A 27,795-nucleotide genomic window follows, 5' to 3' on the forward strand; every position below is an offset into this window, starting at 1 on the left:
GTGGCTTCCTCCCCCGTGTCATGCTCCCTGCTGGGTCGGGGGTCCAGAGACAAAGGCGGGTCTGTGCGTAGGGGGATGAATTCCTGCTCCCCGCCCTCCTTGAAGCAGAGGAGATCTGAGGGCCCATCCTGGCTCCAGAGCTCCTCACAGGATGGGCTGAGCCCCTCGCTGCAACTGAAGCCCCTTCCTCTGCCGTCCTGCTGCTTTCACTCTGCACAGCGAGACCCCTAAGTGCACCCCCGGCCCTAAGCCTGCACTCACATCTTTAGGGCCTCAGCGCTTGCTTCCTGAAAACCCGACATGGAGTTTAGGCCTAACGTTTCCTAATTGATTTTCTGTCTGGTGATACATCTATTGTTGTAAGTGAGGTGCTGAAATTCCCTGCTGTTATTATATGGTTATCTGTTCCTTTCTTCAGGTCCGTAAATATTTGTTTTAAATATTTAGGTGCTCCTGTGTGGAGTGAATAAATATTTACTAGCGTTAAAAAATATTTCCTAATGTTATATCTTGTGATGAACTATCTCTTTTATCATCAATATATTGTGCCCTTTAAACTTATAAAATGTTATATGTCAATATTTCATTTGGGCTTCCCTGGTAGCTCAGACTGTAAATAATCTGCCTGTAATGCAGGAGACCTGGGTTCAATCCCTGGTTTGGGAAGTTTTGCCGGAGAAGGGAATGGCTTACCCACTCCAGTATTCTTGCCTGGAGAATTTCACAGACAGAGGAGCCTGGTGGCCTACAGTCCATGGGGTCTCAAAGAGTCGGACACAACTGAGCGACTAAGACTTTCACTTTCCATAATGCATTCATGGTCTATTTCATTAAATAGTGTGCCCCATAAATTTCTTATAGTATCTTTATTCTTTTTATTCTTTACCCTTCCAATACACTCTGATTGGATGAATTCCACTGTCCTCTTTTTGAGTTTGCTTTATCCTTTCTCCTGCTTGATCTAGTCTGCTGTCGAAACTTTCGATTACAAATGTCTGTTCAGTTGTTGTATTCTTCAGCTCTGTGATTTCTGGCTGGTACTTTGTAATAGTTTCTCTTTGTTGAAATACATATGCATATGTGTGCGTTGCTCGAATATGCACCTTGCATCTGCATTGCTCTACTGACCTCAGGAAAATCACTTATCTCCATGGAAATAAGATCTGTTTCTGGAGATTTATCTTGTTCTTTTGTTTGGAACATTTCCCCGTTTCTTCGTTTTTCTGACTCCATGTGCGTTTTCATGCCTTAGATGAAATAGACACAGCTCTCAGCTTTGACAGAATGGCCTAGTGCAGGGGCTGAATATTATCAATCAGACTGGCCTGGGCTACCGGTTGTCTCTCTGCCTTCTGTGATTGTCCAAGCCTCTTCCTTTGTTCTTAGTGGCTCCCGGCAGGTGAGCGTATGCCAAGACCTGTCACTGTCCCAAAGGGGATGGCAGCCCAGTTGCACTTGGGCTGATTAGTAGTGGATTCTCAGGCAGCAGCTGGGAAAACATGTCATTAGGCCCCTTCCAGGGAGCACCTGCTCCCTCTCTGCTGGGTATGAGCGGGTACTTGCAGGGGGTGGTGGCAGTGTTCCTGTGCGTACTAGGAACTGTTTCTTTGGGACTTCCCAGGGGGTGCAGTGGATAAATAAGACTCCACCTGCCAATGCAAGGGACACGGGTTTGATCCCTGGTCCAGGAAGATGCCACATGCCAAGGAGCAACTAAGCCCTAGCACCACAACTACTGAGCCCGCATCCTGCAACTATTGAGCCCGTGTGCCCTACAGCCCAGGCTCTGCAACAAGGGAAGCTGCCACAGTGAGAAGCCCGTGGACCACAACTTGAGAGGAGCCCCCGCTCTCTGCAACCAGAGAAAGCCCTCTCGCCACACGGAAGATCCAGCACAACCAAAAAAAAACCCTAAAAAGACTGCTTCTTTGTTTGCTCTAGTCCTGCAGGACTCATGGATGCAAGCCCCTTTGGCTGTTAGGGCCAGGTGACCCCAGGTGGGTGGGGTCACCTCAAGTGGAAGCTGCAAAAGCTAGGTGTGTATAAACTCCTTCCTGCGAGATGCTGAGGCCTCGGTTCCATTATTGGAGCAGGCAGACAGGAGAAAGCGGGGAGACGTGTCTGCCTGCTTCCCTGGCTTCTGGGAAGAGCTGCAGTCAGCCCCTGGAGGCCACTAAATTAGAAGCCTGGGCCCCAGGTGGCACTTTTAAAACACCCCTTTCAGGATGGAAGATAGGCATTTTTTTTCCCCCTCTTTGGTCTGCTCCCTCTGTGCTGAGTCCTAGAGGGGCAGCCTGCTCAGAATTGCTTCTTTGTTTGCTCCAGTCCCGCGGGACTCATGGGGGGAAGCCTCGTTGTCCATCAGAGCGGTATGCGATCTGTTCTGAGGGCAGCAGCCTTAAGAGCTGCGGTGCAGACGTGTGCACGGGCTCCTTCCAGGGAGATGCCAGTGACTCGTCATGGGCTGCAGACAGAAGGCAGGGGAACTGTGCTCTGGCTTCCCTGGTCTTCGGGGGTCAGAGCCCGCCCCAAGTGCCTGCTAAACTCTCAAGTACGCAGACTACCTCTCTCACGGAAAGACCGTGAGATGATTTTGCCTGCGCCCTCTGCACTAAGCCCTGTGGGGAGGGCCATGGCGCGTGCTGTGCATCTTGTTAAGAATTACTTCTTGGTTTGCTACAGTCTTGCGGGTCTCACCGACACAAGCGCCGTTGGTTTTTAGAGCTAGCTGCTTTGGGAGTCAGTCCCTCCAGCCGGAATCCTAACAGTTTGTGCACAAGATGTGGGGTCCAAACCCCTTGGTCCTCGGGGAGAAGCTGCGTGCTGGGGGCTCCCTTGCAGCTCCAAGGGTCAACCCCAGGGTGGGGATTGTTTTTGCTGTGCTGCATGGGTCATGCTCAATCACTCAGTCGTATCTGGCTCTTTGTGACCCCGTGGACTGTAGCCTGCCAGGCTCCTCTGTCCCCACTCCAAGGGATCTCCCTGACCCAGGGACCCAGGGATCAAACCCGTGTTTCCTGTGGCTCCTGTATTGACAGGTGGATTCTTTGCCACTTGGGGCACTGTATGGCATGCAAGACCAAACCTGTGCTCCTCGAAGTAGAAGTGCCAAGTCTTAACCGCTGGACGGCCAGGGAGATCCTGGGGGGTGGGTTTTAGTGCAAGAGTGTGTCAGCCTTTCCTGCCTGTTTCCATGTGGGCGTCTTCTCCTTCGTCTGGTGTGCAGGAGTCACTCAGCTGGCCCCTGGATCCCTGTCGTTGTGTGGCAGATGGCTGTACAGTCAGAGCTGGTTTTATTGTTTCACGTTACTGTGCTTCACAGATATTCACTGTTCCAATTGCATTTGCTCACTTTTGAGTTTTTGTGTCACATATTGGTAATTCTTGTGATATTTCAAACTTTTCCATCATTATTATATGGATTATGGTGATCTGTGATGAGTGACCCTTGATGTTACTGTTGCAGTTGTTCTGAGGCACCTTGAATCATGCCCGTATAAGACTCTGAACTTAGCTGAGAAATGTGTGTGTTGTGACTGCCCTGGAGACTACGAGTTCCCCTGCCTTTCTCCCTCTTCTCAGGCCTCCCTATTCCCTGAGACACAACAGGATGGAAATTAGGCCGATCAATAACCCTCAACGGTCTCTAAGTGAAAGGAAGAGTTGCAAGTCTCCGACTTTACATCAAAAGCTAGAAGTAACTAAGCTTAGTGAGGAAGGCATGTCCAAAGCCTCGACAGGCTGAAAGCCAGACCTCTTGCACCAAACTGCTAAGTTCTGAATGCAAGGGAAAGGTTCTTGAAGGAAATTTAAAGTGCTACTCCAGTGAACACACAAACGATACGAGAGTGAAAACAGCCTTACTGTGGATGTGGAGAAGGTTGTATGACCTGGAGAGAAGACCAAGCCAACCACAACACTCCCTTAAACTAAAGCGGGATCCAGACTCTGTGCTCAGTCACTTCAGCGTGTCTGACTCTTTGTGACCACATGGACTGTAGTCCACAGGCTTCTCTGTCCATGGATTTTCCTGGCAAGAACACTGGAGTGGGTTGCCATGCCCTTCTCCAGGGGCTCTTCCTAAACAAGGGATTGAACCTGTGTCTCCTACATTGCAGGCGATTCTTTACCAGTGAGCCACCGGGAAAGCCCCGAGCAAGGCTCTAACTCTCTTCAATTCTATGAAGGCTGAGAGTGGTGAGGAAGCTACGTAAGAAAGGTTTGAGGCTGGCAGAGGTTGGCTTATGAGGTTTAAGGAAAGACGTCACTTCCATAACAAAAAAGTGCAGAGTGAAGCATCAAGGGCTGATGTAGAAGCTGCAGCAGGTTATTGAGAAGATCTAGCTAATTCATGAAGCCGGTTACACTGAACAACAGAAGAAACAGCGTTATCTTAGAAAAAGATGCCATCCAGCACTCTCACAGTTAGAGAGGAGAAGTCAATGCTTGGCTTCAAAGCTTCAAAGGACAGGCTCATCCTCTTGTTAGGGGTGAATGCAGCTGGTGACTTCAGCTCAGTTCAGTCGCTCTGTCGTGTCCGACTCATTGCGATACATGGACTGCAGCACGCCAGGCTTCCCTGTCCATCACCAACTCCCGGAGCTTGCTCAAACTCATGTCCATGGAGCCAGTGGTAAGTTGGAGCCAACGCGCACCTACCACCCCCAAATCCCAGGGCCCTTAAGTATCGTGCTCTGCCTGCACTCAACAGAAGCAGCAGCGAAGCCTGGGTGACAGCGCGCGCGCTCGCAGCACGGCTCACTGAGTACTTCCAGCCCACGGCTGAGACCTGCTGCTCGGAAAAGGGTCCTTTCAAGGTGTTTCTTCTCACTGACAGGGCACCTGGTGACCACGGAGCCCTGACGGAGACGCACAACGAGACTCACGTTGTTCTCACGTCTGTTGAGACCACATCCGTTCTGCCGCCCAAGCGTCAGGGACACTTCGACTTTCGAGTCTTACGATTTAAGAAACACACGTCATGAGGCTATACCTGCCCTAGACAGTGATTCCTCTGGTCGATTTTGGCAAAATAAACTGAATACCTCTGGAAAGGACTCAGCATTTGAGATGCCACGAAGAACATTCATGACTCACGGGAAGAGGTCAAAATATGAGCATTCACAGGAGTTTGAAAGAAACTGGTTCCAATCCTCACGGGTGATTTTGAGGGCTTTAAGTTCTTGGGGGAGGAAGGAAGGGCAGATGTGGTGGAAACAGAACCGGCATTGCAGCCTGGAGCTGTGACTGAAGTGCTGCAATCTCACGGTGCACTTTACGGGTAAGCAGCTGCTTCTTGTGGATGAACAAGTAGGGCTGTTTCCTGAGATGGAATTGACTCCTGGGGCAGGTGCTGTGACGATGGTTGAAACGACAACAAGTGATTTAGAATATTACCTAAACTGGCTTGATAAAAAGCAGTGGCAGGATTTGAGAAGATCAACCTCAATTGTGAAAGCAGTTCTACTGTGGGAGAAATGTTACAGAGACATTGTTCGTGAAAGGAAGAGTCAATCCATGTGGAAGATTTCATTGCTGTCTTATTTTGAGAGACTTCCATAGCCACCCCAACCTTCAGCAACCACCACCCTGATCAGTCAGCAACCTCAACACTTGCTCCTTGGAAGAAAAGCTATGACAGCCCTGCTGCTGCTGCTGCTGCTAAGTTGCTTCAGTCGTGTCCGACTCTGTGAGACCCCACAGATGGCAGCCTGCCAGGCTCCCCCGTCCCTGGGATTCTCCAGGCAAGAACGCTGGAGCAGGTTGCCAATCCCTTCTCCAGGGGATCTTCCCGACCCAGGGATCAAGCCCGTGTCTCTTATGTCTCCTGAACTGGCAGGCAGGTTCTTTACCCCTGAGCCACTAGGGAAGCCCAACAGCAACATTAGGAGGTGTTGAAAGCCGCTACTCACCGACCCTGGCAGCCTGAGTTCTTTAATTGATATATTTCAATGCAGACTATGACACTCCCAACCTGCTGCTCGAGACAGAGATCACAGACTTCCTAATAGCTCACCCCGGAGCATCCTCGCCACCCACATGCCCAGCCCAGTGACAGCACTGAGCTCCAGAGGGCAAGGCTGGGCTGCTTCCCAGAGGTGAACTCCACCCTGCCCTCTTGATGAGAGTGTTGCTGCTGCTGCTGCTAAGTCGCCTCAGTCGTGTCCGACTCTGTGTGACCCCGGAGATGGCAGCCCACCAGGCTCCCCCATCCCTGGGATTCTCCAGGCAAGAATACTGGAGTGGGTTGCCATTTCCTTCTCCAATGCGTGAAAGGGAAAAGTGAAAGTGAAGTCACTGAGTCGTGTCCAACTCTCAGCGACCCCATGGACTGCAGCCCACCAGGCTCCTCCGTCCATGGGATTTTCCAGGCAAGAGTACTGGAGTGGGTGCCATTAGACAGCATTTTAAAAAACAAAGACATCACTTTGCCCATAAAGCTCCATGTAGTCAAAGCTGTGGTTTTGCCAGTAGTCATGTATGGATGTGAGAGTTGGACCATAAAGAAGACTGAGCACCGAAGAATTGATGCTTTTGAACTGTGGTGTTGGAGAAGACTCTTGAGAGTCCCTTGGACTGCAAGGAGAGCCAATCAGTCCATCCTAAAGAAGATCAGTCCTGAGTGTACCTTGGAAGGACTGATGTTGAAGCTGAAACTCCAATACTTTGGCCACCTGATGCGAAGAACTGACTCATTGGAAAAGACCCTGCCTGACGCTGGGAAACATTGAGGGCAAGAGAAGAAGGGGGTGACAGGGGATGAGATGGTTGGATGGCATCACTGACCCAATGGACGTGAGTTTCAGCAAACTCAGGGAGACAGTGAAGGACAGGGGAGCCTTGTGTACCGCCTGCAGTTCATGGGGTCGCAAAAAGGCAGACCCAACTCAGTGAGTGAACAATAGCTTCTTATTAAGGTCGGTCTTTTCCGAACACAGTGATATTGTATACTTAATAGAATATAATAGAGTGCAGACATAACTTTTATATGCACTGGGAAACAAAAACATTTGTGAGACCTGCTTGACTGTGATATTGCCTTGTTGCGATGGTCTGGAACTGAACCTGTATTATTATCTCTGAGGTGTGCCTGTGGGTTTTGTGTGGCCGTGAGAAGTGGGGGGCTCAGGGGCTCCTGTGTCACCATCTTGGCCTCCGTCCCCGTCCCCATTCCTGTAGCATGCTTTCTCAGCCTCACACTGAGGTTGGACACGTGAGGATGAGCGTGAGGGGTCATCATTCATTCACTAACATTTAATGGGTACCACCTAAGGGCTGGACACTGGGGTTATAAAGACAAAACAGGTACAAATCTTGCACCAAGAAAGCTCAGAATCTGAGGGAAGATCCAAGGAAACAGCATTTCAATGTGATGACTGGATCCCAGAGCTCTGTGTAGTAGTCTGAGAGCTTGGAGGAAGTCGTGGGCTGGGCACATGGCTTCATGGAGGAGGAGACACATGCTCTGGGTCTTGGCAGGCAGGGGTGCACACTCCCATTAGATACTGTAGATTTATGCATCAGAGAGAGGGGTCGCTGTTCCCAGACTCCTTTGAGCAGGTGCAGCCAATGAAAACAATCTCCTCTGTGGCTTTGGACAACACCGCTACAACTCTGGAAGTCTCAGTTTGCCTTCTTGTTGAATCAGAGGAGGAATGTCAACTACTTAGAACCCCTGGGAGAACGAATCAATTTATGTGGTTTACAAGAGCAAGTGTTTACTTATTAGAGAGCCTCCAGGGGAACGCACGGAGGAGAACACCCCGGCTCGAGCAAGAAGCAGCAAATGGGGCTGGACTCTCATTAGCCCGAGAAGGATTGATCTTCTGTCACTGATTCCCCAAACCCCCAGCAGTTTCGACTTCAAGCTCGTTCAATATTTTAAAACCAATTTAAAACCAATTTTTGAGTTTGTTTGTTTGTTTTAAATATTGCATTAATCAAAAAATGCATTAAGTGTAGGGTCAAACAGCTTAGTTGATGGGAAAAGCCCGATTGGGCCCCAGGAGACACAGGCTTGTCTGGTTGGATAATGTCATATCAAGGCCCAGAAACCACTCAGCTTTCAAGGGAGAACCGTGGAGCGTAGCCACGGACAGCTGAAAGGAAAAGCCTTACAAGTGAATTGAATTGAAAGGAAATTTGAAGAAGGCTAATGCTGGTGTTTTGTTGTATTAGCAACATTCAGACATGAGGGCTCATCTGAAGCCTTCCATCCCAGGAGGGGAGGCTGCGATGAGATTGTTATTGTTAGGTGTGTGGAGCGCCATCCTTTCAAAGGTTTCAGGTCAATGGGATTGCAGAGGTCACCCATCTGAAGATCACGTGGTCTGAGAGAAATGAAGGAAACAGAAAATAAACTGGCTCTAGGAAAATAAAAACCCTTCATTCTCTTGCCAAATGGAATTGGCTCTTTCGGTTTGATGAAATAGATTGTTGGGTTCATCCTTCTCTGTGTCCAAGAGTCGTTCTGGGTGAAATGAGGAAACCGGAGACGTGGAGAATATACTGGTTATCCTGGGTTCTTTTCTCTCTCGGCCTTGCATATGGAAGGCTGAATCCTTTGTGGCTGGCTTTCAGTTGGGTGTGGCCAGGCGGAGATGTGAGCAAGAGCCCAGAGGATGCATGGGAGAAGTCAAGGTGTGGTCGTCACTCCCCTCCAGCTTTGGGTCCACTCCTGGCAATGTAGACTCCCCGCCCCCCAATTACGTCTCTTTTCAGAGCTCCTCTGTGGCTCCAGCCCTTGAGGCGGGTCCCTGTGAAACACCCTTTCCACCTCCTCTCTCTTCAGGCCTGGGGCAGTCACAGCTCCCCCCGATGTTCAATTTTGATTCTTGCGACCCTTCCCCTCCACTGTGGGTCATCCGTGACCCTTCAATTACAGTCTCTTCCTGTGTGCATCTGAGGAGGACCCTCAATGGGTCAGAGACTTAGAAAGAAATGGCAGCAAACCCTCCAAACTCCAGTTGCCTTCTGTGCTCAGGCAGTAGTGGACCAGCAGAAGTCTCCAGTTTGGTTGGGCCATTAGCTTCATTTTGAAATAAGACAAATATGAGGCCTGGTTCAGTTACCAGGGGCACCAGGCAGGAAGGAGGCTCACTTTAGAGAGGTCTTATTCCAGAGCTGTCTCTTCCTGAATCCTCTCTTGGATATCCCTGTCTAGGATTAAAGATTCCTTGTTGGAATTCCTATCATATTGACTGTACAACCCTGTGGCATCTAATGTGTGTGTGCTCAGTTGCTAAGTCATGTCCGACCCTTTGCAACCCCATGGACTGACTGTAGCCCACTAGGCTTCTCTGTCCATGGGATTTTTCAGGCAGGAACACTGGATGGGTTGCCATTTCCTCCTCCAGAGGACCTTCCTGACCCAGGATGGAATCTGAATCTCCTTTGTCTCCTGCATTGCAGGTGGATTTTTTTTTTTTAAGCCACAGAGCCACCTGGGGAGCCTGTGACATCTAATAAAGTAACACAAACTCCATGAGAGCAGGCACTTTATCCCCACAATGAGAACAAAGCCTAATCTGTTAGAGGTGTTTAATACTATTGAAGAAATGAAAGAACCTCTTTTCCTTGATAGATGCCACTGTGGAAAGGGAACATTGCCCGAAATCAGGCCATCGCCATGGCAGCGGCCTCTCCCCTGAGGGGAGTTCAGAGTGCAGAAAAGCAGGGGCTGCTCTGTGCCCTGGGCACTGGCCAAGGCAGTTAAGATGTACGTCAAAGGGATAATTTCAGAGCCCAGATCCTTGCACCTTCCCACACAAAGAAAAGCACTAAAATCATTAACGTGAGAGGTCTGTTCTGTGTGATTAGCAGTAATCTTTGCTTCCCCAGTGGCTCAGTTGGTAAAGAATCTGCCTGCAGAGCAGGAGACCTGGCTTCGAGCTCTGGGTGGGGAAGATCCCCTGGAGAAGGAAATGGCAACCCACTCCAGTATCTTGCCTGGAGAATTCCATGGACAGAGGAGCCGGGGCAGGCTACAGTCCGTGGGATCACAAAGAGTCGGACATGGTTTGGGAACGCATGTACACCTGTGGTGGATTCATGTCAATCTATGCCAAAACCAATACAGAATTGTAAAGTAAAAATTAAAAATAAATAAATAAATTAAAAAAAAAAAAAAAAAAAGAGTCGGACATGACTGAGTGATTAACTTAACTTTGATGGTTGACTCCATTTTTTTTTTTTCCCAGCACAAACCATTATCAGAAAAAAACAAAAAACTCCTATTATTCTGCTCCTCTCTTACATCTTCAGAGTGGTTCTTCAGATCTATCTGAGAGTCTGTCTCCTGGCTATAGTCCTCAGTAAGGTCCCTAGATAAAAACTTAATTCACAGCGTTTAGGGTGTGCATTTTTCTTCAACTGACACCATCATCACTCAACAAACACCTACCAGATGCCAATGCACCAGGTACTGCCTTGAGCCTCCGGATGCCCGGATGAACCGAAGTCTGGCTGGAGAGAACCTTGCTTCTGTACTTTGTCCATTTGGTGCCCTCTGCTGGAACGTTCTATGTCACCTTATTCCCCTGTCCTCTTGACAAGCCCTGACCCGGCCTTCATGACTTTCTTCAGTTCAGTTCAGTTCAGTTAAGTCGCTCAGTCGTGTCTGACTCTTTGCGACCCCATGAATCGCAGCACGCCAGGCTTCCCTGTTCATCACCATCTCCTGGAGTTCACTCAGACTCACGTCCATCGAGTCCGTGATGCCATCCAGCCATCTCATCCTGGGTCGTCCCCTTCTCCTCCTGCCCCCAATCCCTCCCAGCATCAGAGTCTTTTCCAATGAGTCAACTCTTCGCATGAGGTGTCCAAAGTACTGGAGCTTCAGCTTTAGCATCATTCCTTCCAAAGAAATCCCAGGGTTGATCTCCTTCAGAATGGACTGGTTGGATCTCCTTGTACTCCAAGGGACTCTCAAGAGTCTTCTCCAACATCACAGTTCAAATGCATCAATTCTCTGGCGCTCAGCCTTCTTCACAGTCCAACTCTCACATCCATACATGACCACAGGAAAAACCATAGCCTTGACTAGACGGACTTTAGTCGGCAAAGTAATGTCTCTGCTTTTGAATATACTATCTAGGTTGGTCATAACTTTTCTTCCAAGGAGTAAGCGTCTTTTAATTTCATGGCTGCAGTCACCATCTCCAGTGGTTTTGGAGCCCCCAAAAATAAAGTCTGACACTGTTTCCACTGTTTCCCCATCTATTTCCCATGAAGTGATGGGACCGGATGCCATGATCTTTGTTTTCTGAATGTTGAGCTTTAAGCCAACTTTTTCACTCTCCTCTTTCACTTTCATCAAGAGGCTTTTTAGCTCCTCTTCACTTTCTGCCATAAGGGTGGTGTCATCTGCACATCTGAGGTTATTGATATTTCTCCCAGCAATCTTGATTCCAGCTTGTGTTTCTTTCAGCCCAGTGTTTCTCATGATGTACTCTGCATAGAAGTTAAATAAGCAGGGTGACAATATACAGCCTTGACGTACTCCTTTTCCTATTTGGAACCAGTCTGTTGTTCCATGTCCAGTTCTAACCATTGCTTCCTGGCATGCATACAGATTTCTCAAGAGGCAGGTCAGGTGGTCTGGTATTCCCATCTCTTTCAGAATTTTCCACAGTTTATTGTGATCCACACAGTCAAAGGCTTTGGCATAGTCAATAAAGCAGAAATAGATGTTTTTCTGGAACTCTCTTGCTTTTTCCATGATCCAGCGGATGTTGGCAATTTGATCTCTGGTTCCTCTGCCTTTTCTAAAACCAGCTTGAACATCAGGGAGTTCACGGTTCACGTATTGCTGAAGCCTGGCTTGGAGAATTTTGAGCATTACTTTACTAGCGTGTGAGATGAGTGCAATTGTGTGGTAGTTTGAGCATTCTTTAGCATTGCCTTTCTTTGTTATTGGAATGAAAACTGACCTTTTCCAGTCCTGTGGCCACTGCTGAGTTAGGGAAGTGTTATACAAAACTGGATTTGCTACATTTTGTTTTAGCATATTATTACCATTATCTTTTTTCCCATAAGCATCCCCTATAGCTCCCTGGTGAGCCTCTGAAGATAAACGTACTTCTCTGAATTTTTTCAGAAAATCTAGCAGGATGACTGTCCTGTAGAAATGCTGTTTAATACCTGCTGATAGATGGTGTCTGCAGACACAGGCCCCTTGATACTGGCCATCTGTCTGTAAGGCCAGCTATAACCTTCTTTCTGCCACATTTTGGAGTTCCTTTTCTTTTTTTAATCTGGGCTACCTTAACCACTGGGGCTTCCCTGGTGGCTCAGTGGTAAACAACTCATTTGCCAAGGCAGGAGACGTGGGTTCACTCCCTGGTCTGGGAAGATCCCCCAGAGAAGGAAATGGCTACCCACTCCAGTATTCCTGCCTGGAGAACTCCAGGGACAGAGGAGCCTGGTGGGCTACAGGCCACGGGGTCACAAATGAGTCAGACACGACTGAGCGACTTATTAATAACAATGACCTTAGTGGCCAACACCAAGGTTGGCCGGTTCCTCCTGAATGAAGGGGTTGATGGAGTGGGTCAGGTGCTGGACAGCTTTGGATTAAGCAGTGCTCTTCTTCACTTCACTGCTACTGTTGGCAGATAGGCAGATGTAAGGGTATCCCTTCTCGGAAGGCCTTGTCCATGCTGTTATCATATGAACAGATGGGTGTGAACTGCTGGACGACACCCATTTCCAAGAGCAGCAGCCTGTCTTCCTGTCTAGCCCTTCTGGTCCCGAGGTGGCGGTGGGGGTGGGTAGGGGTGGAGAGAGTCTCAGGGACAGCATTATTCCTGACCCAGTGAGCTTGCATTCAAGTGCCCTGGAGCTAAAATAAGTCAACAGAAAGGGCGAGTGCTGCCTCTGCTGTAGAAATGGCCGCTCAGTCCTAAAGCTCCCAACATGGTCAGGCCAGCATAGTAGGAGCTGCTGAGAAGCCCTGAGCTCATGTACTGTGCTTCCTCGGTTACTTTAAATTGAGTAGAAATCTCCGCAGAATCTCGTAGGGATTCACTTCTTTATGCTCTCATTTTAGAGCCTTTTTTTTTAAAAAACAGGCTTTATTTTATTTTATTTTTTTTTGTTTTTAAATGTTAACATTCATTTCTTTTTGGCTGTGCTGTTTCTTTGCTGTGCGCGCTCCTTTTTAAGGTGTGATGCGAGGGTTTCTCATGGCAGGGGCTTCTCTTGTTGTGGAGCTGGGGCTTTAGGGTGCGTGGTTTCAGGAGCTGCAGCTTGCGGACGCAGGCTCAGCACCTGTGTGCACAGGCTTAGCTGCCCTGAGGCATGGGGATCTTCAAAGATCAGGGATTGAACCCGTCATCTGCACTGGCAGGTGGATTATCACTGAGCCACAGGGAAGCCCTTTAGAACATTCTGATATTTACAGTACTCAAATTTTGAAATTAAACTGTTCTGGAACTTCTATGCCTGTTGATGAGGTTCGGGTCAATAGAATGACTACAGGGTTTATCTGGGTAGATTTCATGTTTATACCCCTCTTAATGTCTCTATCAGGAGAAAAATAATGAGCAAATTCATCAAGTGTGTTGAAATTTTTACTCCTTTCCCCTAAGGCTTGGCCGATCATTGTTGTTGTTCAGTCACTAAGTCATGTCTGACTCTTTGTGACCCCATGGACTGCAGCTTCCCTGTCCTTCACTATCTCCTGGAGTTTGCCCAAACTCATATCCATTGAGTCGGTGATGCCATCCCACCATCTCATCCTCTGTCGCCCACTTCTCTTCCTGCCCTCAAGCTTTCCCAGCATCAGGGTCTTTTCGAGTGAGTGATAATCAATAAATAAAAGAAAATACATTTGCATTTCCTTAAGCCTGATACAGCGCTTCAGAGAGTTAGGCTCAGTAAACACGTGCTTTCCCTCATCAAGACTGAAATGCGGTATAGCACAGCTCTTTGCAGGATGACACCCTCAGCAGGAAACCCCTTTTCTTGTCAGTTTAGCAAAGCTACATTGTAACTCTAAAACCAGTGCCCCTAACCTCTGTTCATCCAGGGCGGAGCACGCCTATCAGGTCTTTTGGTCATATATTGGTTCTTTCCATAGATCAAAGAAGTGGGAATGATGAACAAGCAATTAGCATGTGACCAGATCTCCTCAGAGTTTACCTTTCAGTAATCTCTTGAACAAACTATGTGAACAAGAGAGCATCCAAAGAAAGCTCACAAGAAGTCAACAAGCCTGCACGCAGTGGGTGATGACAACGACTCTGACCCCCCGTCTCAGCAATTCACCGATACGACTTCCGTTTTTCCCCTTAAAAACCTTCATGGCCGAGCAGACTCTTCAGAGATGGTTTCTGGGGGACACTGAGTCCACCATCTCCTCAGATTGCCGGCTTTCTGATCAAAGGCAATTTTCCTTTCTACCAACAGCTGCCTCTCAGGTATTGATTTTCCAGCAGTAAGGAGCTGGACCTGAGTTTGGTAAGAATATTGCTAAAGAAATAACAATATTCTTACATCATATAATACTTCTATCATGTCATTCATGGAGAGAGTTCTCACCAAAGACTTTAAATAAGGGCACTTAAAAAAAAATAATGTGAAGTTAGTATTGATTTCCCTGATTCAGAGGTTGTTAAATTGTTTGATCTCTTTTCTAAAGACTCCTCCGATCACACTAGACTCCTTATCCCTACTCCACTTGCCCCTGGGGAAGAACTCCCGTGGAAGAACCAACACACCACACATGACCGTTGGAAGTCTGCAGCAGGACCCCGAGGACAGGGGTCGTTCGGAGGGACTAATGACTGGCGAGCCAGAGCCCCGTTACCATGGTTGTAGGCTGCTAGTGTGGTCCTTCCTTTTCAGATTGGAACCTTTGATGATCTCCAGAAACCAGCTCCTGTCCCTGACAAGAGCCTAAGCCCCGATCTGGGGAAGGAAGAGGGCCCATTACCTGAGTGACTGTTCCTGAGGCTTCAATCACGGCGCTGCAGTCACCTTCATGGTATGGTTCCTTACAGTCCCGGCAGAAGATGAACTGCAAGAGAACACAAGTAGGTTAGAGGCGGGCTTGCAGACCCTGTTTGGTCACAGCCTGTTTTCCTTTCTCAAGCTCGCTCTACTCCTGCCCTTGACTTGGTGATGCTTTCTGTGCCAAACTACCTTTCGCAAAGAGGGGAAAAAGTCCTATTTGGATGACACTGTTCACTCTTTACTAAAGAATGTTCCAAGCACCGCAGAAGCATTTCGAAAATGAATCACATTTCCTGTCTTCAAAAATGTTTCTAGCCTAGCAGAAGAGACAGCAATGCAAAGAAATACCTACAGTTAAGTGTTACTGGTGTTAGCATATGAGGAAAACAATCTCAGCCAAGAATTTCACATATGATATTTATTTACTTGCATCAGTTCAGTTCAGTTCAGTCCCTCAGTCACGTCTAACTCTTTGCGACACCATGGACTGTAGTATTTCAAGCTTCCCTGTCCATCACCAACTCCTGGGGCTTGCTCAAACTCATGTCCATTGAGTTGGTGATGCCATCCAACCATCTCATCCTCTGTCGTCCCCTTCTCCTCCTGCCCTCAATCTTTCCCAGCATCAGGGTCTTTTCAACTGAGTCAGTTCTTCACACCAGGTGGCCAAAGTATTGAGAGTTTCAGCTTCAGCATCAGTCCTTTCAATGAATATTCAGAATTGATTTCCTTTAGGATGGACTAGTTGGATCTTCTTGCAGTCCAAGGGACTCTCAAGAGTCTTCTCCAATACCACAGTTCAAAAGCATCAATTCTTCGGCGCTCAGCTTTCTTTATGGCCCAACTCTCACATCCATATGTGACTACTGGAAAAACCATAGCTTTGACTAGACAGATGTTTGTTGGCAAAGTAATGTCTCTGCTTTTTAATATGGTGTCTAGGTTGGTCATAGCTTTTCTTCCAAGGAGCAAGCATCTTTTAATTTCATGGCTACAGTCACCATCTGCCGTGATTCTGGAGCCCAAGAAAATAAAGTCTCTCACTGTTTCCATTGATTCTCCATCTATTTGCCATGAAGTGATGGAACTTGATGCCATGACCTTAGTTTTTGGAATGTTGTGTTTTAAGCCAGCTTTTTCACTCTCCTCTTTCACTTTCATCAAGAGGCTCTTTAGTTCCTCTTCACTTTCCACCATAAAGGTGGTGTCATCTGCATATCTGAGGTTATTGATATTTTATTTCTTCCTGCAATCTTGTGCAGGGAGTCTTCCAGCTTGTGCTTCATCCATCCTGGCATTTTGCATGATGTACTCTGCATATGTTTTCTTGCATAAAGGATTTATATATCCATGTTAAGGGTCTTACTTTTGTATTGAAAGCCTACTGTGGAAAGAAGAATGGGCCATCATGGGTTGAATTCCCACAAACTCATATGTGGAAGCCCTAACCCCCAGCACCTCAGAATGTGCCTGTGCTTGGAGATAAGACCTTTGAAGAGGGAAGTAAGATAAAATGGGTTTCCCAGGTGGCGCTAGTGCTAAAGAACGTGCCTGCCAATGCTGGCGACATCAGAGATGCAGGTTCAATGCCTGGTTGGGGAAGATCCCCTGGAGAAGGAAATGGCAACCCCCTCCAGTATTCTTGCCTGGAGGACAGAGGAGCCTGATGGGCTACAGTCCACGGGGTCACACAGAGTCAGACACGACTGAAGCAGCTTAGCACGCACGCATGCAAGGTAAAGTGAGGTCCTCAGGTGGCACTGCGCAATAGGACTGGTGTCCTTACAGAAGGCGATCAGGACACAGACATTGGCACTGAGAGACGAGCATGTGTGGGTGAGGGAGCCTCAAGCATGAGTCACTCCAACGTGTCTGACGGGACTGTGGCCCGCCAGGCTCCTCTGTCCCTGGGATTCTCCAGGCAAGAGTACCAGAGTGGGTTGCCATGCCCTCCTCCAGGGCATCTTTCCGACCCAGGGCTCGACCCGGGGTCTCCTGCCTCAGGGACGTCGAGGGAGAAGGTGGCCATCTGGGAGCCGAGGAGAGAGGTCTCAGGAGAAACCGCCCCTGCCCCCCATTCTCGGACCCCTGGCCTCCAGAACTGTGAGAACGTACGTTCCTGTGGTCTTAGCCCCTGGCTGTGGCGCCCCCAAGAAGCTAAGGAGTGGCTGAAGTGAAGCCTCCCACCTGGATGGCGCTCTTGTCAGCATTCAGCGCTCCCTTCAGGATGGAGGAGACCTAGGAGTCGATGGTCCTCCCCTGATGGAGGAGGCTGGAGACGTGAATGCTGCAAAAGGAAGCTGGCTCACGCCGGCTGGACTAGCAGCCCCTGCAGAGCCTGCTTGCCCTGCCCCGCCCCGCTCGGAGGCGCCGTCGGGGCTGAGGGCAGGGGCTCCGCGGCGGACACCGGGCTGGAGCCACAGCCCGTCCCTTGACGACCAAGACACCTTGGAAGAGCGGCCTCGGAGCCTGGGCCTCCGTTTCCTCCTCTGAGAAGACAGGGTAACAGTGATAACTGTCTCGCATGAGCGCCACGAGAGGAAGATGAGATAAAACACATGCTCAGTGGCTACAAGCAGGCCTGGAACACGGTGTTTTCTGAGGAGATGCCAGACAGGCCCTGTCCTTACTTCAAGCTGGAGAAGGATTAGTTAGATAGTGCTGGCTGCTCAGTCATGTCCAACTTATGCCCGCCAGGCTCCTCTGTCCATGGGATTCTCCAGGCAAGAACACTGGAGTGGGTTGCCATTTCCTCCTCCAGGGGATCCTCCCAACCCAGGGATCGAACCTGCATCTCCTGTGTCTCCTGCACTGGCAGGGGGGTCCTTACCACTAGCGGCACCTGGGAGAAGGAGCTGCTTCACTAGAAAACTGGTTCCCTTCAACAACCACTCATTTTACTTGGGGGATAGTAACGTCTCTCCCAGCAGAAGCTGTACTCAGCGAAGATGTTCTAGCAGAGAAGAGAGCCCAGTCAATGAGTATGGCGTGTGGGCGATGGTGGTGGTTTTAGAGAACAGGCCCAGTGAGATCTGATACTCTTCTGCTTGAGAGATGGGCTCCATACCCCTCCTGCCTAAATCTGGATGTGCTGACCCCTTGACCAGCGTTGGTAGAAGTGACAGCCTGCCACTGTTGGGGTCCTGGCATGCTGCAGTCCATGGGGTTGCAAGGCGTCCGACACAACTGAGCTACTGAACTGAACTCGCAAGAAACTGGCAGCTTCCACTCTCTGTCTCCTGGGACATTTGCTCTTGAAGCCCAGTCACCATGGAGAAGTGTGCGAGGAGAGGAACTGAGGCCCTCAGCCAACAGCACTCTTGCCGGCTGGGTGTCTGAGCCGTGTTTCACCTGGGTCTTCCAGCATCTGGGTGACCTGCCCTCCGCTGACCCCATGTGGAATGGAGACAAATGCTTGCACAGGGCTCTGTCCAAATTACAGGTTTGCAGGCAAAGGCAAAACCAAGCAGGAACCCGACTGTCACTGTTCTAAACCCTAAGTTTGGGGATGCTTTTTACACAGCAATCGATAGCCCATACAGCAATGGCCCTGGATTCCTGGGAGCCTCGAAGAATTTCCAGAGGCTGGAAAGCTCCCAAATTCATATTCTAGAGCATAAACCGGAAATTTAACCCAATTTTGCTTGAGATAAGATTGACTTGGGGACTTCCCTGGTGGTCCACCGGTTCAGAATCCTCTTTCCAATGCAGGGGAAGTGGGTTCGATCCTGGTGGGGGAAGTAAGACCCCACATGCTGTGGAGCAGTTAAGCCTACTTGCCACAACTAGAGAGGAGCCCTTGAGCTGCAGCTAAGACTCGATTCAGCCAAAACAAAACAAAACAAAACAAAACAAAACAAAACAAAACAAAAGACAGGTTGAACTGATAACCCCCCAACAAACAGGATCTAGAAAAACCCAGCTTTATCCCAAAACACATCACCACTCTGCTTCATCTCAAAATAACAGCCTTTGAAGGCCGGTTCTTTTCATGCTATCTTCACCCGAAACAGGTTCCCTGCTCCCCGCCTACCCTCCCCATGGTCACCTTCTTATTTCAACAACTCATCTGAAAATCATTTTAATCTCAGGGCATAACAAACAAGAAGAACAAGTATTTTATAAGGAAAAGGTCTCCTCTACAGATGTCACCATCTGGCTTCTGAGCCAACACTTTCAGAGTCTTTTAGCCTTTTTATTTCTTCTCACAGCAAAGAGACTGAGCCCGCCTTTTGTGGGACATAAACTTTCCTCAAAGGTTCATCTTGGTGGGAGATGGGGTGTGTGTCAGCACGTGTTTACAGAAAGCACCAGACCACCAGGCTTTCATTTATGACATTTTAATTTTCCCTGAACTGAAAGCTAATCCAGTGAACAGTGAACAGGCTGGATCCTAGAGTTCCTTCTTAAGGTTTTTTTTTTTTTTTTTTTTTAATGTATCTGCTCATCTTTGGATTCACCTCAGACCCATCACTCTGCTCTCGTGTTGAAAAACTGTGAATTGTATGGTTCACTCATTGAGAAGAGCTCACTGTGTGATCTCAACCCAGCCCTTTCCATGGAAGCAAGTCTGATCTCTTGGTGTGACAGGGAAAACACTTCACATCTTATTAGCTCGTGGATGAGATATAAAACCAGTTTCATGGTAGAGGAACACCCTGGAGGTTGATCATTTTGTCAGAATAAATAGGGCTTTCCTAACACAAAGACATTAAATTCTCTTTCATACCAGTACTACAAAGAATAGAGTATTAAAAGAAAATAACAGAAAAGAAAGTGCATATAAAAATTAAACCCTCACCGCTTCAGTGTGGCAAAAGGCAAGCAAAAGCTTGAAGAATGTGCTGGTGATAATTTAGCATGAATGCACTTGCTAATTTGCTCTTATTCAGAGAGTATAACTTAAGTTTAGTGACATCATACCTTTGGCTTTCTAGTTAAATAACTCAAATCTGTCTCATACAAAATGGAGACATAATTAGAAGGTCTGGTTTGATCTAAAAAATATGTTCAGGTTTTTAATTTAATTATCTAGAACTTAAGACTGTCAACCAGGTGCTTGAACAAATGCTTAGGCCTTTGGTTCTCAAACTGCGTAGCAAGGAGACCTGGGACACCACTACAAATTCATAGAGGTGCAGTGGGATTGTTTACGTTTTTGAGGAAAAGGACAGTGATACTTGGCACTGTGGGACTCTGAATTACTAACTCATGGTGTTAATGTACATTGCACTACTCTTCTTTTGATGACATTATGTTTTTGCAAAGCAGGATTTTTGGAGGTTACTGTGTGATAAGAAAGACAGGTGAATATTTCTTTGGCCCTGGAGATGTAGTTATTTAAGAATGAAATAAATATATTTTTTCTTTCAATTTACATGAACTGTTTTTTCAAATGGCTATTAAGTTGTTAAGATATTAATTCTTACTATGTTATTTGGACCTAAATATTTAATAAACAGAACTGTTAGGCATTTCTTATGGCCTAGAAGCACCAGGAGAAGCCGCCACAAAGGGCAAGGTGAACACAGGAAGTTTGGGGAATTCTGGCTTAGGCAGATATAGAATTCCTTGAAATCATATTTTGGGTTTGTTTGCAAAAACCCCCAGGGCACAGGTATTTCCAAAGAGCTTGAGGAGGAAGCAAATCTGACTGTAACATTTTCACAGTCTCTCTGCTGACTTGCCTGTCTCCTTTCTGGGGCACGTGGGTCTGGCTTTAACCAATAGTGTCGAAGGCCACAGTTTCCCCAGGGGCTTATTAGTCATTAACCGTAGGCTCACTTTTGCTGAGGCCCTTTTAAGATGACTTATGAGTAAACACTAATAGAATCAACTACCACCAGTTTACATTGTATACTTTTACTGGGTTATTTTCTTTTGAGATAGATCTGACAAATGCCAACAATTTCTGCAGTTTTTTTAAAAAAAGAATATTTAAAGCTTAAAAAAAAATCTTAACAGTAATAATACTTACTCTATTGATTTTCTAAACTCTATCCCCTTACGAAATTTGATTAAAAACCAATACATATGGGCTGTATTATTTTTGCCTGTGATGTTAGTTTCATGTGTCAACTCAGCTAGACTATGGTGGTGGTGGTTTAGTTGCTAAGCCTTGTCCGACTCTTGCAATCCCATAGACTGTACCTGCTAGGCTCCTCTGTCCATGGGATTTTCCAGGCAACAACACTGGAGTGGTTTGCCATTTCTAGTACCCAGTTACTCAGTCAAGCACTGATCTAGGTTTCCCAGTGTAGGTATTTTGTAGGTAAGACCAACAGTCACTACCTTAAGGGAGATGGTCCTAGGTAATCTGAGTGGGACTGATTCCATCGGTTGAAAGTTTTTAGGAGCAGAACTGAAGCTTCCTCAAGAAGAGAGTTCACCTGTGGACAACTGAGTTCCAGTCTGCCCTTCCCTGCAGCCTGCTCTATGGATTTAGGACTTGCCTGGCCAGCCCCATAATCACATAAGCCAATTCCTTGTGATCAAGCTCTCTCTGTCTACATAGATGTAGGTGTATTAGATATATAGATATCTACATATACATAGGGCTTCCCTTGTGGCTCAGCTGGTAAAGAATCCACCTGCAATGTGGGAGACCTGGGTTCGATTCCTGGGTTGGGGAGAGGCCCTGGAGAAGGGACCTTCTCTAGTATTCTGGCCTGGTGAATTCCATGGACTGTTATAGTCCATGGGGTCACAAAGAGTGTGACACGACTGAGTGACTTTCACTTCACTCACATATAAATATATACTAGAGACCTCCTATTGTTGTTCAGTTGCCAAGTCATGTCCAACTCTTCGACGCCACGGGCTGCAGTATGCCAGGCTTCTCTGTCCTTCACTATCTCCCAGAGTTTGCTACCCACAGGATGATGCATCTTAGAATCTAACACCAGGAACAAGTTAATCACGCCCAACAACATGATGGCTTCCCTTTATTTAACAATGAACTTGGTGATCCAATACATTTTTCTCTTTGGAGTAGCTGCCTGGGAGGTTGAGGGCAAGTTTCTCACATAACTGTAGTAATTAGCTCATTCTGGATGCTAAAATGAAGCATACAATTTTGTTTCTTTTTTAAAAAGTTTTTTGGCCATGCCATGCAGCATAACAGGATCTTAGTCCCCGACCAGGAATCAAACCTGTGTCCCCTGCAGTGGAGCACGGAGTCTTAACCATTGGACTGCCAGGGGAGTCCTCAAATATACAATTTTAAAACAGCTATTCAATTAGGGATAAGTCCAATGAGATAAACTTTTTTTCCTAATAAGAAACAGCCAAACTGTTCTTAACATTCATATATCTGTCTTGCAATTAATATGTGTTGAGTATTTACTTTTGAAATGAATAAAATCTTGGACCTGGATAATATATAAGAGAATAGCATATTGTAATTCATGAAATCATACAGTGATATTTATATATTAAAAAAATCAGATACAATTTAGTGTTTAAAAGTAAAGCCTTTGAAGCCTGAGAGACCTTGAGTCAGAGACTCTTCTCTATCATTTATTATCTGTGTGGTCCTAACATCTCTTTACTTTTTTTGCATCTGTAAAGAAGAAATAATAGATAACGAATACCTCATCCAGTTTCTGGCATATGGTAAACATGAGAAATAGTTTTCTCATGGAGTTACCATGTTTTATACACAAAAATATTCTACAGAAAAGTAAGGTGATAATTAAGCACCTTGTTAATTAAAGTAATTCCCAATTTACTAATAACTGCTGGGGTTCTGTGAGGCCCAGAGTGAAACTGAGGACCTCCTGGGAAGTGCCAGGCTTGTCAACTCGCCATAACTGCGGCAGAGAGAGGGATACTGACCTCTTCTTCCTGTACATGCAGAGGTATCGTTACTGTCAGTCCTCTCGGGAAATCCCATACTATCTTACAGCTAAATGAACCTACCATCACTTTATCTTTCAGTATCATGTCATGACATTTGATTGACGCTTGAGCTTGATTTCCCATACGCTCATAATGGAGACATTCAAAAGGAGATGTATGTATATTTTCTCTTCGGAAGCATAAAAAGGAATCAAATGAACAGCCTCCAGTGCTATCAGAATTTTCAAGTGGCTGCTGATCAATAAAGTTGAGAGCCAGTCAATCCCTATAAGTGATGACCCTCGAAATAAGGGTTTGATCCTCCAAGTTGAAATGTCTCTATATGAATGCCCAAAGTTCTTTGCGCGTGTTTTCTATCATGACATCATCTATTATAAAAGCATTTTATTACATGCCATTTATTTTTCTTCCACAGCTCTGAAGTTCTTTGTTAAAAGAGCAGGAGAACATCAAATGCCATCTCAGAACTCCTTACTGTAGTCAAGGGAAACATCAAAACTATGAACACACGTTTGTGCTTCTCTGGGAATAGATAAAATATTCTTCTAGGTGTCTGACTTTCCAGAAGATGGCAGCAGTGATATATGAGATTCAGCCCCAGTGTGTTAAAAATAGTCTTTCGAAAGAGCCAGGCTCCCTATGGGGTGACTAGCTGCCCATATATGCAAAACTGGTTCTGACAAGACAGTGCCACAGAACGGAAATGGTGTTAAGAGTCTCACTTGCTAAAGCACAATTTTGAAAGGAAGAATGTCAGGTTATTTCAAGTCCACAACATTTTAAAATCACAGAATTTCATGGTGGAAGCAACTGTAAACTGGGCCACACTCTAAATGCAAACAGACTAAGACGATCTTTTACATGCCATCTCCAAATGGCTAAAAATAAACAACTTCAAGGAAACTGAATATAGCTCAGTAGCTGAATTCTTTTGTCTGTTTCAAGTTCTATCCAGATCATCAAGGGGGGGTCAACGATGCCGTATCGATTCCCACCAAGTACTGTCGGTCACTTCTACGCCCTCTCCCCTCGCCCCGCCCTGAATTATTTTTGTTTTAGGTTTGCTCACATGAAAAGCCCCTTACTTTCCTTGGTTTAATTTCTATTTGTGGGAGCTCTTACAAGAACCCTGAAAATTCTTTTTTTTTTTTTTCCAGTAGCATCATGAGGTCATCAAGTACAAGTACGTATCCATTCAGTCTGTAGGTTGTGCAGAGTCTTAATTTATACGCTTACCGTGAGTACCATCTAATGGGAAACTTTATCACCATCTGTCTCAGAACCTATTAGAGAAGATGAGCTCACACTATAAGAGACCATATCTTCCAGGCTACTTTCAACAGGACTGACCTTGGAACCTTAAATTAAGAGAGGAGCCTGATAAATGCTTCCAACAGTGGGGCTGGGGCTCCTGGGGATGACACTGCCGGGAACTGAGGTATGATTAGAGACAAAAGCATCTGAACTTATTTTCTTCTTTAAGCTATTTATAGTTTTTCCTTACTGTTGTGTGAAAATTGTATAAATCATATGTTGAAAATTGTATAAATAGTTATGCTTAATTGGTTCATAGTGCTTTTCAGGTCTACTATATCCTTCTACGTCTCTGTATATTCATTCTATTAATTTTTGAGAGTTTGATATTGAATCTCCAACTGAAAATCTTCATTTATCTACTTAAAAATAAATGTAATCTATAACTTTGTATATTTATAAATTTATAATTTATATATTTATAAATGTATATAACTTTGTTCAGTATTCTCCAAGCCTCTTGTAACTGTGTTATCATAGTTTCATAATTAAAAAAAATAAAAAATTGTGAAAAGACATTCTAGTTTTTTCAAACTTAAAAATGTTTTCAAAAACAGCTTTACTGGGACATAACTCACATAGTCTGAGTTCTAAAAAGTAGTTTATGTATTTTTTGAGTGGATAATACATGCACACAGCACAAATTTAAAAGATGCAAAAGGCAAATAGTAAAAAAAAAAAAAAAGTCTCCCTTCCTCCTTGGTCAGCTCACCAAACTCCCCAGAGACAATTGTTGTCACCTGCACAAATAAACGCTCTTTTGAGACTAAAAGCGGCACACAGAATTGCTTTAGGCAACGCGCTCTGGCCCTTGCTTTCCCATGCCATGCACTCACGGCCTGTCCTATATCAGCGCCTGCCGAGCAGCCCTGAACAGCTGCAATCTTCCTCAACGGCCGCAAGATAGTCAAGTCGACAGATGTATCTTAACTCACACATTTATGAATGAACTCAAGCAGCCCCCAAGGCTGAGCATTTAGGTCCTTTCCAGTATTTTGCCATGATGAGCAAAGCCGTGGGGTGCGTCCTTCTCCTCAGGTCATTTTGCACATGTGAGAGGAGATCTGCAGGGTGAGTTTCCAGGAGTGATGCAGCTGGATCAAAGGGCATGTGACATGCATATTTTGATTGCTTTTGCGAGCCTGATCTCCGTGGAGGGTGCGCTGGTCCTGGGTCCAACAGCAAGGTATGTGAGGGAGGGCTTGCCCTGGTCCTTTCCAGGGCACCATGTCAATCATAGGGGCCTACATCAAACCCAACAAGGCCACAGGGGAATCTCTAACTTTAAAACCTGCTTCACCCACGTTGGATTTCTGCAAAGACACCTTCCTGGATGGAGAAATAGCTTCGAGTCACTTCTGAGCCTTGTCCGGACGGCTGAACCAGGGTCAAGCGTGATCTGTGGCTGGCCCTCCATCGCTTGTTTCCCTGTCTCCCCCCAAACCTGGGCTCTGAAACAAGGTGCTCGGAGCCTGTCACCAACTTGTTCAGACTGGCCTGATTCCACCCTGCTGGCGAGAAAAGGATTCTAAGTGAATTTTCGCTTTGGTGGTTTTAAACAACTGATGGCCAACAAACCGGAGGTCCAGCTGAGGGAGAAAGAAACAGGAGACACGGGAGCGGCAGGCTCAGATGCCTCTGCTGTGTCCTGGGCCTTAACCCTGAGCTGAACAGACTCAGCGCCGCGGCAAGACATCAGCCAGGACAGGGCCGGGGCCCTGGAGCAGTGTGACAGGTGAGACAGATGGCAGTGACCCCTCTCCCCGAGCCCCTCCCTTCCCGCCTCACCCTCTCTCTTTGTAACCATTGCAAAGAAGCATTCCCATGGTGCCTGCCCCACCATCGTCCTCCCCAACTCCCTCCCTCCCTTCACGGCTCCCCTTGTTTCCGAAGCCTAAGGTCAGATTGGCCTGCCAACTGGCACCCTTGTGAGTCTTTGCTGATGACGTTCACAGCATCCGTGTTCCTCCCAACAAACTTCTTGGTGGGCGAATTTCCGCATCTAACTGGAAACTCCCTCTAACATCTTGCAAGGCCGGCTCAATTTCGCTTTCCAGTCAGCATTTCCCAGGCCTTATGGAGCATTTGGCTCCTTCCAGAGACAGAGCACTGGTCTCAGAGTATCACATTCAGCACCACTTTCAAATATTGCCATTCATTAGTGGGGCCCATTCAAATATTGCCATTAATTAGTGAACACACTTGAATATGGCCATTCATTAGTGAAATGCACAGCATATGTCTTCTGTAATTTTTTAACTGGTCTCTAATCCTTGTGACCTTATCATTTACAATCTGTAGCAAGACACTAGACTCTGTAAAAACGATTATACTCTGCCAGTCAAAATGTGAAATCCAGGCCATATGGCAGCTTGAGCCCAATTTGTCCCATGTGCCCATGGGCATCCTTCTGCTCGCTGGCAGGGCAGGGGAGCCGGATATTTCCCTTGAACACCTGGGCCCAACCCCGGGCAACTCTGGGCAGGGTCAGCCTTGGAAAGGGGCTGGCAGTGTTGGCAGCACTCCCACTGGCACATCTTCGAGACGCTCATCTTGGGAGGTTTTGCAGCTTGTCAGTGATAGATAAATCAATCAAAATTATATATCAATCCTTGCCTGTGTGTTGGGCAGTTTTATAGGTACCTTGAGAGTATACCCACTTCCGCCCACTCCCCGTAGCCTCAGCCAAAAAAGGGCAGGGTATTTCCTCTCCAGGACTGTCTCTTTCTTATAGTCCTCTATTAAATATTGAATATTTATCTCGAAGAGTTACTCAATTACTTCAGTCATGTCCGACTCTTGGCGACCCCATGGACTGTAGCCCGCCAGACTCCTCTGTCTGTGGGGATCCTCCAGGCAAGAATACTGGAGTGGGTTACTATGTCCTCCTCCAGAGGATCTTCCGATTCAGGGGTCGAATCTGCGTCTTCTGCACCGCAGGCAGATTCTTTACCGATGAGCCACCAGGGAAACCCAAACAAAGAGGACATGGATCCTACTCATCCTAGATTCCACAGATTCAATGTCTGGAACGTGTCTGGAACGTAGTAGGTGATCTCTGTCTGTTTGGTGCATACCAGGCTCCCAGCTCAAGGCTGGAGAGATCGTGGAGAACAAGAGGTGGACAGCAGCCCTGGGTTGTGGGCTGGAGTGTGCAGGGGATGCAAGTCTGCAGAAACCACCAGAGCTGAGCCCTGGGTGGGCTGGTGTTTGGCAGCAGCGGCATTTACTTTTCCGTCCTTCACATTCCATTCCCTCCTTAGGCAGTGGTTCTAAACCAGGCTAATTCCTCCCTGCTTTGCAGTTGGTTCAGTTACCAACTTGTGTCCCCATGGGCTGCAGCATGCCAGGCTCCTCTGTCCTGCACTCTCTCTCAGAGTTTGATCAAATTTATGCCCAGTCAGTCGGTGATGCTATCCAACCATCTCATCCTCTGCCACCCCCTTCTTTTGCCTTAAATCATTCCCGGCATCATGGTCTTTTCCAGTGAGCCAGCTCTTGGCATCAGGTGGCCAAAGTTTAGAGTTTCAGCTTCAGCAACAGTAAATATTCAGGGAGGATGTCCTTTAGGATGGGTTTGATCTCCCAAGTCCAAGGGACTCTCAAGAGTCTTCTCCAGTTCAAAAGCATCAGTTCTTTGCTGCTTAGCTTTCTCGATGGTCCAGC

At 46.9% G+C, this 27,795-nt stretch overlaps 1 protein-coding gene across 1 annotated transcript in view; it reads right to left on the minus strand.

The window, feature by feature from the left end:
• PRKN (parkin RBR E3 ubiquitin protein ligase) overlaps nt 1-27,795 on the minus strand; it is a 1,215,957-nt gene that overhangs the window by 26,483 nt on the left and 1,161,679 nt on the right. Inside the window, exon 10 of the mRNA XM_040238940.1 lies at nt 14,936-15,019. Coding sequence (XP_040094874.1) covers nt 14,936-15,019 — 84 coding nt within the window. The remainder of the gene's footprint in view (nt 1-14,935; nt 15,020-27,795) is intronic.

The sequence above is a fragment of the Oryx dammah genome, unplaced genomic scaffold, assembly GCF_014754425.2.
Source record: "Oryx dammah isolate SB20612 unplaced genomic scaffold, SCBI_Odam_1.1 HiC_scaffold_4, whole genome shotgun sequence".
Lineage (NCBI taxonomy): Eukaryota > Metazoa > Chordata > Mammalia > Artiodactyla > Bovidae > Oryx > Oryx dammah.